At 51.8% G+C, this 15,522-nt stretch overlaps 1 protein-coding gene across 1 annotated transcript in view; it reads left to right on the top strand.

The window, feature by feature from the left end:
- The first annotated feature begins 14,572 nt into the window (after positions 1-14,572).
- The window catches only part of MAP3K8 (mitogen-activated protein kinase kinase kinase 8), a 44,750-nt gene continuing 43,800 nt past the window's right edge, over positions 14,573-15,522 (top strand). Inside the window, exon 1 of the mRNA XM_063922034.1 lies at positions 14,573-14,913. Coding sequence (XP_063778104.1) covers positions 14,886-14,913 — 28 coding nt within the window. The 5' untranslated portion in view covers positions 14,573-14,885. The remainder of the gene's footprint in view (positions 14,914-15,522) is intronic.

The following is a 15,522-nucleotide window of genomic DNA, read 5'->3' as shown; positions in this document are numbered from 1 at the left end:
CAGAAATTTGGAAGCAATTTTACAAACCATTTTTGATAATTAGCTGCAAATGACATTAAAAACAAGCAATAGATACGAATTGGGCTGAGCTTTAGTATCATTGTACAACACAATACATGTTTCTGTAGTGAGTAGTCATAACATGACTTAGAGCAGCAAAACATGTACAGTAAGTGGGAGGGAGCGGGTATTATAGATGTCTGCAATACCCCTAGGTAAGAATATATATATATATATATATATATATTTTTTTTTTTTTGCAAGGAGACAGAACAGAAAAGATATGGGGTGGCCATGGACCATCGCAGTTAACAACCACTGTTGTTTTGCCACTGATGGTCAATGGTTTTGGCATTGATCGGTGATCCAATGATTCTCAGTCATTAGCGGTTTATGGGTTTTTCCCCCCTTGGCACAGGGGAAACAGACATTAGCCCTGCCCCATGGTTGCCTGCTAAGCTCCGCCTCTTTCCTGATTGACCTGCCATAACCCTCTGCACGGATGCCCATTGATGGGTACAAACCATGAACGTTTTCCCATTGATGGTTTCATTCTACTGATGTTAAGCGCTGATGGCACCATTGATGGTTAACCCACTGATGGAATCCCTAGAAAAGATGCTAGAAGGCCAAAATGGAAGACTATAAAGAACCAAGCCAGGGCTTATTTATTGGAATTGTGCAGACACACTGGTGGTGAGCGGTAACATCTTTTCTGGCAAGGTAACTACAGATTATAGGTGTAAATCTGAGACGTCTTAATGTAAGTAAATATTAATCTATGGTTCTTGGCGTTACCTGAGGAGCACACGTAGCAGATAAGGTAAAAAATGACAGGACCATGTTTGTAGTTTCTTAAATTCTACTCACCGGAGGTGCAATCCAAATTTAGATCCAATTGTCCGTTTTGGCATTATTGTTCATGCAACGCAAGCCACGCATCTGTAATGATGTAATTATGTCAACCTCCTTTTCATCCCCTTAGAGGAGGTTTATTAAAATTCTATTTACGTAGCTTTTCTATTTCCCACCTGAAGAATACCTATGTTAAATTTAATTTTCCTAACATATCAGGAAGTAAGAGATATGTACTAAGCAGTGAAAAGAGTGGAGAAGGGAGCCAGTGGAGAAGTTGCCCATGGCAACCAATCATCATTGAAGTAACATTTATAATTTGCAGAATTTAAAATTATACAGAGCAGCTGATTGGTTGCCATGGGCAATTTCTCCACTGGCTCATTTCTCCACGCTTTTCACTGCTTAGTACATTTCCCCTTAAGGGGGGTACTCACAGAGCGATATTCTAAGCAATCTGACTAGATAGCTTAGAATTTAAGCATGATCGCTCCGCGTGTACCCCCTACAGCGATAGCAATGCGCAGCCCCGCGCATCGCTATCGCTGGTGCTAGATTGGCCTGCCGTGCAGGCCAATCTAGCAGGTCGCTCATTTCACCCGCTGGGTGAAATGAGCTGCCCTCCCGTCTCCCCCCGCACGCTCAGCACACATCGCGCTGTGCTGAGCGGTGGGAGAGATGTGTGATAAGCGGTTCGCTCAGCACACATCTCTCCCACATCGGCCCGTGAATACGGGCCTTTAGTGATCAGTCAGTCAGTCAGTGAGTGAGAGATATGGTAAAATGTGACAGGACAGTTTTTGTAGTTTATTACGTTCTACACACTGGAGGTGCAATCTAAATTTTTATCTGATTGTCCGTTTGTGTGTTATCGTTCATGCAATGCAGCCACACATCGGTAATGATGTCATTATGTCAACCCCCTTTTCATACCCTTAGGGGAGGTTTATTAAAATTCTAAGTACAAAGTTGTCCTATTTCCCACCTGAAGAATACCTATGTTACATTTCAGCTTCCTAACATACCAGGAAGTAAGAGAATTAGTGATGAGTGAGGGCTTTTGCATTTATATATATTGATGTATTTGTATTATACTGTATATCAATATCATTGATTAATAATGTGATGTTAGGTGTTGATGTATGAAGCAGTGAAAAGTGCAGAGTAGTGGAACACTGGAGAAGGTGCCTATAGCATCCACCTATTATTTTATTGAATGTACGCGATAAATGCTTTCTCAAAGCTGATTGATTGACGTGGACAACTTCTCAACTTTATACAAGGGGAAAAAAGTTGCAGGTGCACTATCTCACAGTAGCTGAACCTGTAATAACCAAAGGCATTTAGCATAATCCTGGCCAGGGCTATGAGCTTACCCACCGCGCCAAGGTAGCCTCTCATTGGGTAAGTCCCTAACACTAAATATAGGGTTCAGGTCTGGGGGGCAGGACACCCCAGAGCCACCCAGCCAGACAACCCCAAGGCATCGCAAGAGTGATACAAATAAAGAGTTAAAAAGGTAGGAGCAATATTGGGGGGATTCTCTGGGGTGCGGGGCTCCCTGTACCTGTCGTGGCTGGATGTCCCCGGGGCATCGCAATCTAACACTATTTCAATACACTATGGCACTTACAGTTTGTTTTATATAGATGTAACACTTTCACATCATTTTCTTTTACACCTCACATCACTCACACATGCAGCAGTAGCTGCTCCTACCTCTTTAACTCTTTATTTGTATCACTCTTGCGATGCCTTGGGGTTTTCTGGCTGGGTGGCTCTGGGGTGTCCTGCCCGCCAGACCTGAACCCCTATATTTAGTGTTAGGGACTTACCCAATGAGAGGCTACCTTGGCGTGGTGGGTAAACTCATAGTCCTGGCCAGGATTATGCTAAATGCCTTTTGTTATTACAGGTTGAGCTAGTGTGAGATAGTGCACCTGCTACTATTTTCCCCTTGTATACTGTATCAAGTCTCAAGAAGAGTAGCACCTCATTACTTAATTATGGTGTGCAAACTAGGGCCCCCCTCCTTTTGTAACTTATTCTATGTATTTATACATATATCTGAAGGCAAGAGACACCTTCAGCCCAGTTTAGCACCCTGCCCCACCCACCACTCACTGATTTTAATTAGATAGCCCAGCACTCTGACTTACATATGTCGAGTGAGCACACTGAGGTAAGACTCCTACATTTGTTTACTATGATAGTCAATATTGGGGGGATTCTCTGGGGTGCGGGGCTCCCTTTACCTGCCGTGGCTGGACGTCCCCGGGGCATCACAATCTAACACTATTTCAATACACTATGGCACTTATAGTTTGTTTTATATATATGTAACACTTTCACATCATTTTCTTTTACTCCTCACATCACTCACACATACAGCAGTAGCTGCTCCTACCTCTTTAACTCTTTATTTGTATCACTCTTGCGATGCCTTGGGGTTGTCTGGCTGGGTGGCTCTGGGGTGTCCTGCCCCCCAGACCTGTACCCCTATATTTAGTGTTAGGGACTTAAACCCAATGAGAGTTTACCTTGGCGCGGTGGGTAAGATCATAGCCCTGGCCAGGATTATGCTAAATGCCTTTGGTTATTACAGGTTGAGCTAGTGTGAGATAGTGCATCTGCTACTATTTTCCACTTGTATACTGTATCAAGTCTCAAGAAGAGTAGCACCTCATTACTTAATGATGGTGTGCAAACTAGGGCTCCCCTCCTTTCGTAACTTCTCAACTTTCACTGCATGATACATCAACCCTTTAATTTCAGAAATTGCTAAACTGAAATCCTTATATGGGGGGGAGACGGGAAAGCTAGCCTGCACATTCTAACTACATGCAATGAGAGGTGCTACCCTACTGAGACTTGTGACACACACAAAGAGAAAGAATGCAGGTGCACTATTCAAACCTTTCTAATAAGAATTATAGTAAATTTTGCAATACATTTTGCTATTAAATAAAAAAAGATTGCAAAATTTTGGCCAAAGTTATGGGCTTACCCACCACATCCAGCTAGCCTCATCATCGGGTAACTTCCTAACATTCTAAGGGTTTAATACTAGGGCCTGGGACTCCCCTAAACCCAGGGCTGTCTTTTCGTATGGGTTCAGTGGACAGTTGCCCAAGGGACTCAGGTGTATAAGGGCCCTAGGGTGATAGCTGAGGGGCCCCTTTTTCCAGGGGTAAGAGGTTTTTGAAAATCAGCCCTGGGGAACCAGAGATATCTGACTTCAAAGCAATGGTCCCCATCCGAGCCTAATTTTGCTTCCCAGCCACATATCTCAGGTTCTGTCTGACTTAAGGTCCATACACACTTAACGATAAAATGAGCGACGTCGCTAATTTTCCCCCTCCTTGAGCGACGTCGCTCATTTTATCGTCAAGTGTGTATGCCGCCAGCGACGACCGATGCGCGGCCCCGTGGGTCGGCAACGATCATCGCTGTGGGTAGGGCATGCATGAAGGATCTGGACTGTCGTCCACGACCTTCATGCAGGGCTGGCGGAGGCGTGACGTCACTGAGCGATATGAGCGGTCATATCACTCAGTGTGTACAGCCGGCCGCCGACCGGCCCCGGAGGGGGAAACATTAGACGATGTCACTCACAGAGCGACATCGTCTAATGTGTATGGGCCTTTAGAGTTTTTCTGAGGATATACTCCAAAAGCTGGGACTCTACCCTTTCAGTGGACAGTGGCAGCTTGCCTCTACTATGCCAATAACCAGAGATAACAACCTTCTAGCAGCTTGTCCCTGTGCTAGCTCCACACGCCAGTTATGCAGTTTTATATTTTCGGCGGTGGATTGCTCTGGCTCACTATCGCTGATCCCAAAGTCCCCAGTCCAGTGGGACTCTCTAGTTTTGCACTGCAGGCCAATCTAGCAGAAGCGATAGCGATGCGTGGGGCTGTGCATTGCTATCGCTGTAGGGGGTACACACGGAGCAATTATGCTCAAATTCTAAGCAATCTAGTCAGATTGCTTAGACTATCGCTCCGTGAGTACCCCCCTTAAGAAATCTATTTCCAGGATCTGGAGATATCTGCAGTCAAGCAAGCTGCCTTCCCACTGGAAAATTATGAATATTAAGCCCACTCCACTATCCACCCCTCCCCTGCGTATTAAACACCCCCCACTACCTTGGAAGTCATGTACTGTGGCCCCTTTATTCAGCCCAATGCCCCCTTCTATAGTTTAGTGTTCTCCCACCTGCCCCATCTCCCACCATCTGTGCAGTAAAGGAGTAATTATCAGAAATCTGTCTGATCCGTCTGATATCAGTGGATTGCACAGATAATTGTATTGTACTTGCGTGGCTGATCAAAAAATGTCGATCGGTCAGACGTACTGAATAGTCCAGCATGTCCATCCAATGCTATATTTTGACGTGTGAAATATACAGTGCTAAATATACAGTTCGCACCAACATAAATCTAAATAAAAACGAATGATGTAAAAAAAAAAAGTCTGAAACGCATGGACTATGTAGTATGTGAAGGGTGTGGTATATTAGATAGACTAGACTTAGGTCGACAGTAAGCAGGTCGACATGGTTTCTAGGTCGACATGTACTAGGTCGACATGACAGAAGGTAGACATGAGGTTTTTTATTTTTGTGTCATTTTCTTCCTAGAGTGACCGGGAACCCCAATTAGTGCACCGTGTCCCCTCGCATGGCTCGCTTCGCTTGCCATGCTTCGGGCAAGGTGCCTTGCTGCGCTCTGCACAGGTTACCGTTTCCAATTGTAGTTCACGTGGATCATACAGTATGAAAAAGTTCAAAAAATAAAAAATAATAATATGAAAACCTCATGTCGACCTTTTGATCATGTTGACCTAGTACATGTCGACCTAGAGTCCCTGTCGACCTACTTTATGTCGACTAACAGTGGTCGACCTAGACATTGTCGACCTAGAGACCGGATCCCGTATGTGAAGCATAAGACAGCATAATGGGCAGTACGGATGGTGTACTGGTTAGCATTACTGCCTCACAGCACTGTGTGGAGTTTCTATATTCTCCCCATGCTTGCGTGGGTTTCCTCTGGGTACTCCAGTTTTGTCCAGCCAGGGCCGTAACTACGTGTGTGCCAAGTGGGCTTGGCACACAGCGCAGTTGCCCTGAGGGCGCACGGCCAGCGGCATGTAATGAGTCAAATTGACTCATTACATGCCGCCTCTGAAATCTGCGCCGTGCGCCGCAGCCGCGCTGGAGGAGAGAGAAGCGCCGGAGGCAGGTGAGAAGGAGGAGGAGGGAGGGGGACTGGAGCAGCAGCAGCGCTATTTCATTGGTAGTAAGCGCCGCTGCAGCATCCCCCTCTCCTTCCGTATAGGCTGCCTGGCGCTGCTGTGGATGCTGGGATGCGGTTCCTCCATCCCAGCATCCACAGCAGCGCCAGGCAGCCTATACGGAAGGAGAGGGGGATGCTGCAGCGGCGCTTACTACCAATGACATAGCGCTGCTGCGGCTCCAGTCCCCCTCCCTCCTCCTCTTTGTCCGATGCCTGCACAGAGGGAGATGCCAGCACGAGGAGCCTGTCAGCGGGGAGAAGGTAAGTATATCCCTCTCTCTGTCTTTCTCTCTCTCTCTCTCTGTCTGTCTGGGGGACACCGTCTGCCATAATGTGTAAAAAGGGGTCCTGGCTGCCGCAATGTGTAAAAAGGGGGACTGGCTGCCGCAATGTGTAAAAAGGGGGCCTGGCTGCCGCAATGTGTAAAAAGGGGGACTGGCTGCCGCAATGTGTAAAAAGGGGTCCTGGCTGCCGCAATGTGTAAAAAAGGGGCCTGGCTGCCGCAATGTGTAAAAAGGGGTCCTGGCTGCCGCAATGTGTAAAAAGGGGGACTGGCTGCCGCAATGTGTAAAAAGGGGGACTGTCTGCTGTAATGTGTAAAAAGGGGGACCCTGTCTGCTGTAATGTATAAAAGGGGCTCTACCTGGTGTAGTGGCGCTACTGTGCAGCGTAATTTGAATAATGGAGACTACTGTGCACCGTAGTTTGAATTGCTATTATTTTGTGGCCACGCCCCTTCCCCATGAAGCCACGCCCCTATATATTTTTTGCGCGCCTACGACGCGCACTGCCCCTATCTTGCATGGGGGGGGGGGGCGCCAATGTCGTTTCTTGCACACAGCGCTAAAATGCCTAGTTACGGCACTGTGTCCAGCAGTGAGCTAAATGGCTCAGGAGGCACTGGCTAGCACCAGAGCCAGATTTACATGCAATATATAAGCCAAAAGCGTACATGTGGGCATTATACACAGGTGCAGCAGTATAAACTCCTGGAAATTTGGTGAGTTTTGATCAGAGATGTGTGGAAAAGATAGGTGCCTCACCTGCCACAGACTTTTTACTCCAGAGTTTTGGCTATAAAAAATATTAGAATAGTGCAAAGAAATTCATTGTATTTTTCATATACTTTATGCAGTCAAAACTCTGGCACAAACGTGATTATGACAGGAAAGGATCTGCCTCACCCCACTGAACGTCACTGGTTTTGTCCCACACTCCAAAAATATACTGGTAGGTTAATTGGCTGCAAAAAAATTAACCCTACACAGAACCTGTATAATCCATGAGAGTCCCAGGTAAAAGGGATAATATGGTCAACCTATGGTAGGGAATATAGATTGTAAGCTCCACTGGGGCAGGGACTGATGTGAATGGCCGAATACTCTTTGTAAAGCGCTGCAGAATATTTGTGCGCTATATAAATGGTTATAATAAAAAAGCCAGGAAAAGTGATAGGGGCAGGGCCACATGTTGTACACTACAGTCCGCACAGCATATTGTGCCGACTGTTACTGTAATGAATGCATGTTTCTATAGGCAGTGTAGCCCCTGCCCTTGGCAACACTGATCACCATCTCCCACTATTACAAGAGAGAGTACGTGATCACTGCATTACGTATTGGCTGGCCCGGTGAAGCTGAGCTCAGTGAGCGTGAGCTTGAGCTCAGCAGCAAGCTTTGCACGTGATTGCCCCTTTAAAAAACGTCAAAGTTGTGCTGGCATCCCGCATGGTCGCCAAACCCAGACTTCATCACATCCTGCCTAGCAAGTAAAGTGTTAAAGAGTGTTAGATAAGTGAGAGCAGCTACTATGTGTTAGGAGTGTTACAAGGGTAAAAGATAAATCCCTTCCTGTTCTTTTGGGATTGGGTAAAAAACGGAATGGTCCGGACCCCGGAACGCCAGACAGGACTTGCTCCCTGCGACAAACTATCATTCTGGAGCTTATAGTGCTTGTCCTCGTCCGGGTGGTGGCATGTCTGGGAGGGTGTCTGTGACAGCTGTCGCCAGGGAGGCGGTGAGGGAGAGATTACAGCCTCCCATTTGGTCCGGACTGTTACACCATCCCTGGACCAATCAGGGAGGTTGTAATTGTAGCGAGGGCCAGTGTACTCGTGCGGTCACTGGCCTTGCTACTAGCATGCGCGTCCCTCCTCACCTGGGACGGCCCGGCGCCGTCCCATGGGGCCGGAGGTAGCGCTGGCTTTGGGCGGCACTGGGGACCGGACCTGGTCCGGTTTCCACCTGCCCAGCGGAATGCAGAGTTCGGCAGCGGGCGTGGGGGCGGCGGTGCGTATCCACCGCCGCTCCACATGGGTATGGTAGCGGGCCTGCATCCTCCGGGACTCAGGCCCCGCCAATCACCGTGCAGCTTTTTGAATTTGGCGCCAGCCGCGAGCCAATCGCGGCTCGTGAGCTGGCAGCCAATCAGGAGTGGCGGCGGCGAGCCAATCCCGGCTCGCCGCGTCATAGCCCCGCCCCCTGGCACTGGCTTGTATTAGCCAGCGCCCGGCGCGAGGGCTCAGTTCGTCGGCCGGGAGGGAGCAGAGAAGAGCTCCTGAAGACTGCAGCAAGAAGACGGCGCCGGAAGTCCTGGAGGGCGGCGGCGGTTGCGAAAGAGCTGTTACACGCCGCCGCCCGTCGGGTGAAGTACAAAGAGCCGACACCCGTCGGGGAAGACGTCGGAAGCCCTGGGCCAGCGGTGTGCAACGCAAAAGAGCTTGCACGGGCCACCGCTGCCCAAGTGAAGCCTCCAGAAAGCCCGGAGGTGGTGGGAGCCATCCCGCCTCCGGTGAAGACAACGCGGTGGGCGCGGCTTGACCAGGCTTGGTCCAGCCGTGGCCCTTTGGACGGGTAAGTACAGGTGGTACCCCCTCCCCCCCCCCCTTCCCCCAGACCACCAGGTATTCGGGCACTAGGCCCGTGGGGCAAAGCAGGCACTAGGCCTGAGGCAACATAGGCAGGCCCACGGCCTGAGCAGCAGAGGGCGCTAGGCCCCCCCATTACCCCCCACAGTTAGGCAGGCACTAGGCCTGAGGCAACATAGGCAGGCCCACGGCCTGAGCAGCAGAGGGCGCCAGCCCCCCCGCCCCCATTACCCCCCACAGTTAGGCAGGCTCACGACCTGAGCAGCAGAGGGCGCCAGGCCCCCCCCATTACCCCCCACAGTTAGGCAGGCCCATGGCCTGAGCAGCAGAGGGCGCAAGGCCCCCATTACCCCCCAGATAGGCAGCCATAGGTAGGGGGCATCCAGGGCAAGGAAACCCAACGCAATTGTGTGTATGGGAAGTCGGCGATACGCCGCAGGTGGCTGAAGTCAGCGCTAGGCCGCAGGTCGCTGAAGTCGGCGCTACGCCGCTGGTGTGGTAAGTTGGCGCTAGGCTGTGGTATCTATTGATCCGGCGCTAGGCCGCAGGGTGTGTAAAGTCGGCGATACGCCGCAGGTGGCTGAAGTCGGCGCTAGGCCGCAGGTCGCTGAAGTCGGCGCTAGGCTGTGGTATCTATTGATCCGGCGCTAGGCCGCAGGGTGTGTAAAGTCGGCGATACGCCGCAGGTGGCTGAAGTCGGCGCTAGGCCGCAGGTCGCTGAAGTCGGCGCTACGCCGCAGGTGTGGTAAGTCGGCGCTAGGACGTGGTATCTATTGATCCGGCGCTAGGCCGCAGGGTGTGTAAAGTCGGCGATACGCCGCAGGTGGCTGAAGTCGGCGCTAGTCCGCAGGTCACTGAAGTCGGCGCTACGCCGCAGGTGTGGTAAGTCGGCGCTAGGCCGTGGTATCTCTTGACCCGGCGCTAGGCAGCAGGTTGCTGAAGTCGCCGATATGCCGCAGGTTGTTGAAGTCGTCGCTAGGCCACGGTTCGCATAAGTTGGCGCTACGCCGCATGTGTGATGAGTTCTCAGTTTTCCCCACAGCCAGGCCCCCATGAAAGGTAGGCTGTCGGAAGCACGCGTTAGTGAGTACCACAAGGTTGAAACAGTATTACGGTGTCATGCTATAACCTCTGTATAAGTGTCTCTTCGTCATAAAGCGTAAGCAGCGCCACGTCCCGTCGTCTGGCGGAAGCCGAGTATATAGCTGGTGAGCATAAAGGTGTTTCGTGTGTATTCGTGGTGTATGTTGCCCCTCCCCCACCTCCCCTTTGGGCGTTTTCGTTCAGGGTCGCCCCTGGTGCTTCGCACCACTACGGGGGCACCCAGTCTGAGGCCACAAGTGCCAATGATGACCCTTCACTGAGCCCAGTGTAGGCCACAGTGCCGTAACTAGGCATTTTAGCGCTGTGTGCAAGAAACGACATTGGCGCCCCCCTATGTAAGATAGGGGCAGTGCGCGTCGTAGGCGCGCAAAAAATATATAGGGGCGTGGCTTCATGGGGAAGGGGCGTGGCCACAAAATAATAGCAATTCATACTACGGTGCACAGTAGTCTCCATTATTCAAATTACGCTGCACATTAGCCCTTTTTATACATTACAGCAGACAGCGTCCCCCTTTTTACACATTACAGCAGACAGTCTCCCTTTTAACACATTGCGGCAGCCAGTCCCCCTTTTTACACATTGCGGCAGACAGCGTCCCCTTTTTTACACATTACAGCAGACAGCGTCCCCTTTTTTAACATTACGGCAGACAGCGTCCCCTTTATACACATTGCGGCAGCCAGTCCACCTTTTTACACATTATGGCAGCCAGTCCCCCTTTTTACACATTGCGGCAGCCAGTCCCCCTTTTTACACATTGCGGCAGCCAGTCCCCCCTTTTACACATTGTGGCAGCCAGTCCCCATTTTTACACATTGCGGCAGCCAGTCCCACTTTTTACACATTGCGGCAGCCAGTCCCCCTTTTTACACATTGCGGCAGGCAGGCCCCCTTTTTACACATTGCGGCAGCCAGGCCCCCTTTTTACACATTATGGCAGACGGTGTCCCCTCGAGAGAGAGAGAGAGAGAGAGAGAGAGAGAGAGAGAAAGAGAGAGAGAGAGAGAGAGAGAGACATACTTACCATCTCCCCGCTGACAGGCTCCTCGTGCAGCTCCCTCGGTGCAGGCAGGTGAGAAGGAGGAGGAGGGAGGGAGACTGGAGCCGCAGCAGTGCTATTTCATTGGTAGTAAGCGCCGCTGCAGCAGCCCCCTCTCCTTCCGTATTGGCTGCCCGGCGCTGCTGTGGATGCTGGGATGGAGGAACCGCATCCCAGCATCCACAGCAGCGCCTGGCAGCCAATACGGAAGGAGAGGGGGATGCTGCAGCGGCGCTTACTACCAATGAAATAGCGCTGCTGCGGCACCAGTCCCCGTCCCTCCTCCTCCGCTGCCCAGCGCTGCTCTCCTCCTCAGTGCGCCGGCGGCGCACGGCGCAGACTTCAGAGGCGGCATGTAATGAGTCAATTTGACTCATTACATGCCGCTGGCCGTGCGCCCTCAGGGCAACTGCGCTGTGTGCCAAGCCCACTTGGCACACACGTAGTTACGGCCCTGGTAGGCCACCCCTGCGTAGTGTGTCCCCCATTCTTTTCAGGTCACCCCAGGAAGTTCTTCAGTGTGTCTGGACGTGTGCCAGTATCGTCTGAGCTACCTCGACGGACTGAAGGTGGAGGATGGGAGGCGTGAAGTACGTAGGCCTGGTAAGTGAGCGCGCCGTAGACCTTCCCCAGGTCCCCCACCCCCGTGCCTCTTACATAATCTCTCCCTTCCCATCTCTGTGGTGACAGAACCCCCTGGGCAGGGACGAAAACTACAAACTCCAGCATTCTGCAGGAAGACGGTCCGCTGTTCCGGGGTCCGAACCGTTATGGTTTTTACCAAATCCCTGTTCTTTCTACAGATGAGTGACAATATTAAATCATTAAGAGAAACCAATGTACAAGTTACAGTTATGAAACTCGTCCATGAGGTGCCTTGTAGTTGAAGGTCCTGACTGCTTGCGTGGGTTGCTTTGCGCCATTCAAGTCAATGTGAAGGGGGTTGCCCCCTTCCCCCGTGCGTCGCGGCGGACGGCAACACGACGGGTCTCGGCGCGGCGGCGGGTAGGCCCCAGCCTGGATGGACTTGCATCCGTAAGGATTCAAGCCCCTCCAATCACGTTGCCGCATTTTGAATGGCGCGCCAAGCGCGAGCCAATCAGAGCTCGCGCCTTGGCCGCCAATGGGGAGACGGCGCGGCGAGCCAATCGGAGCTCGCCGCGTCATAGCTCCGCCCGCTCCCAGCGTCATATAAGAGACACTGCGGAGCGGGAACAGTCAGTCGGGCGCCGGACGAAGACAGAAGAGGAGCTCCTGAGGAAGAAAGAAGACTCCGGGCAGAAGACTGAAGATCGGGCGGCGGCGGCGGAAGCGGAGTCGGAAGCAGAGTCCAAGGAACCGGCGGCGAGGAAGAAGACGTCGGCGAGGAGGAAGACGTCGGTGGAAGAAGGCCAGTCGAGACCAGCAGAAGTCCGGCGGAGAGTGCTGCAGCGTGTGGAGAGCAAAAGAGCTAACGAAGCTCCCCGCTGCAGCCTCTCCCACCGAGACAGGTAGGCGGCCTTGGGCCACCTGCACCTACATATAAGTCCACCCTATAGCACCAGGGACAGGCACTAGGCCTGCGGGGACATTCAGGCCCTCTCGGCCTGTGGCCACAGTACGCAGGCCTTCGGCCTGTGCCCCAGTTCAGGCCCCTCGGCCTGTGCCCCAGTTCAGGCCCCTCGGCCTGTGCCCCAGTTCAGGCCCCTCGGCCTGCGCCCCAGTTCAGGCCCCTCGGCCTGCGCCCCAGTCCAGGCCTCTCGGCCTGTGCCCTAGTCTAGGCCTCTCGGCCTGTGCGCCTATCCAGGCCCTCCGGCCTGTGCCCACACATAGGCCCTCCGGCCTGTGCCCACACCCAGGCCCTCCGGCCTGTGCCCACACCCAGGCCCTCTAGGCCTGCGCCCACACCCAGGCCCTCTAAGCCTGCGCCCACACCCAGGCTTCCAGGCCTGCGCCCTCACTCAGGCTTCCAGGCCTGCGCCCTCACCCAGGCTTCCAGGCCTGCGCCCTCACCCAGGCTTCCAGGCCTATCGCATCATACAGGACTCGGGGTGATTTTGTACGGACCGGCCCGGATCGGATGGAAGTGGGCTGTGCGGCAGCTTCCGAGGGATTCGTGGCCGGCGTGAGGAGCCGACCGGCCCCACGCGGTGTATACTCCAGGGGATTTGGGAGTGTGGAGTAACGTTCCCGTCCCACACGTCGCTATTTCCCGATTGTCTGTAGTGGGCAACCGCCTGCTCTGGACCCCCGTTCCCGTCCTCTATTGAGAGCGTAAGGTAGCGGCCAGTGACCAGCATCTGGTAAGTAGAACTGGTTATTCGGGGTTAACCTGTTGGGCCGGGGGATTGTTCTACTGGCTTGTTGGTTAGTGAATGTGTTTAATTAGTCCGGTCTCTGCTAGTTCGGAATAGAACCAGTAGCCTCAGTTGTTGAAGACTGTTTGTTCAGGCAGGCGTAGTTGGCTGTAGTTGTTGTTAGCCGTTAGTGTAGCCTGCAGTTAGGGAGGCTGCTCTTCTTGCCCCAACAGGAGCAGAGAGGTGCGACAATCAAGGTGACCAGCAAGTTGGGAGTGAGTATTACTCTGTGTCTGTTTTGTCATCGCCCCCGTATACCGGTCGGGGGTTTGCTCACGGACGTGAGGACCCCCCCTCACCACACAACGTGCGAGAGTGCGAGTGTGTGAGAACTGGGTAGCTGAGGCCTGCTGGCCAGTGATGACCTTCCGCCCAGCCGGTGAAGGTCGCTGCTACCCCTGACGTGCCCCGTACTCCGGACGGAGGTCGATACGCACGTCTCAACCGGTACGTTCCTTCTTTCTAGGTTCTTCATCACCCACTGCAAGGTGGTGTTCACGCTGGTGATTGGTCCGGAAGGCGGAGTCCCCTGACACTTCTGGGTATCGTCTGTGACGGGAGTTGCACAGGTGGGTGGAGTGACGACACCTGCACGGCAGCAGGCACTACATCATTGTCTAGGCTTGTTACATCATTATATTTGTTTCATGTTGACTAGAGCTACTGTAGTTCTACACTTTATTCTATATAATATGACCAAAGACTCTGATATACTGAATTGTAGTTTCTCCTCCAACAGAAATTCTGTTTGCAAGAGACTTGGGAAAACTGGAAATGTTGCAAGATTCCTTTTACTGTTCTTTGAGATAAGTATTAACCTTTTGGTTGACAGCGAGAAGACTGTTTTCAAGGGGTTAACTTTTCATATGCAGCTTGTATGTTTTCCTATGTTACAGTATGGGATAAGGTAATGTCACACTTTAGTCATGTAGAGCCTCAGGTTAGTCCCAAGTGACAAATATCACTATCACTATGACATCATATGTTTTTAAAACAACATTTCCTTTGTAACAACAAGTTTCCGTTCATCACATCATCATACTGCAAGCTGCTGTCACCCCTCCCCTCAATTCCTAATGAGAATGGGGATTTCCTCTGACTGCCTGAGATCAGACTGAGCCCTGTCTCTGCTGCCACTCAGGTGAAGAGCTACTGCTGCCCATTCCCACAGGTGGATGAAGGGTTAATCTTGTCTCCTGCTGTTTCGTTCTCATCATTTCCCAGCAGCAGCAGCAGCAACACCGCCTCTGAGAAAACTTCCTGCTCCTGGACTTTCCGGCATTGAGAGCTGCAGCAGCCACAGCCACAGAGCAGCCTTCTCCCCGAGACAGTGAACCTTGTGGATTCTCAATGGGCAGCAAGTGACCCCCAGCTTCCGAGCAATGCTGGCATACATGGCGTGCACTGCAGGTAATAACTACAGGCATATGAAGGTGATCTGGGGCACATACCGTATGGAGGGCAGTGTACTCTGTAGCCTGCCCAGGGGTGGGAGAGCTTGCGGTCACACAGAGCAAGAGGAAAGATTCTTATATCTCTCCCCCCCCTGTGTCACCCTTATCTGTTTGCTCCTCACGTTCAGATTGTAAGTTCTCAGGAGCAGGATGTTTCTGGGCATGAGAATTTAAGCACTGATCTCTCAGTGGTAGCAGTGGTTCTATAGATTGTAGTCTATACCCTCCAATGTCTTCAGCCTTAAGTTCTCAGGAGCAGGATGTTTCTGGGCATGAGAATTTAAGCACTGATCTCTCAGTGGTAGCAGTGGTTCTATAGATTGTAGTCTATGCCCTCCAATGTCTTCAGCCTTATAAGCCTTTTGCACTTTAACCATGCTGTTTCTGTACCGTGTACGGCGCTGCGCCCCCATTGTGCAGGTATATAAATATAACACAATAATACGTAGCTGCTGCTGCGGGGTGTGGTTCGTTTTATAGACAGTATCTAGGTCGACAATGTTTAGGTCGACCACTATAGGTCGACAGTCACTAGGTCGACAGGGTTTCTAGGTCGACATGTGCT

The sequence above is a fragment of the Pseudophryne corroboree genome, chromosome 5 (assembly GCF_028390025.1).
Source record: "Pseudophryne corroboree isolate aPseCor3 chromosome 5, aPseCor3.hap2, whole genome shotgun sequence".
Classification (NCBI taxonomy): Eukaryota; Metazoa; Chordata; class Amphibia; order Anura; family Myobatrachidae; genus Pseudophryne; species Pseudophryne corroboree.
This window is presented reverse-complemented; position numbering and strand designations above follow the sequence as displayed.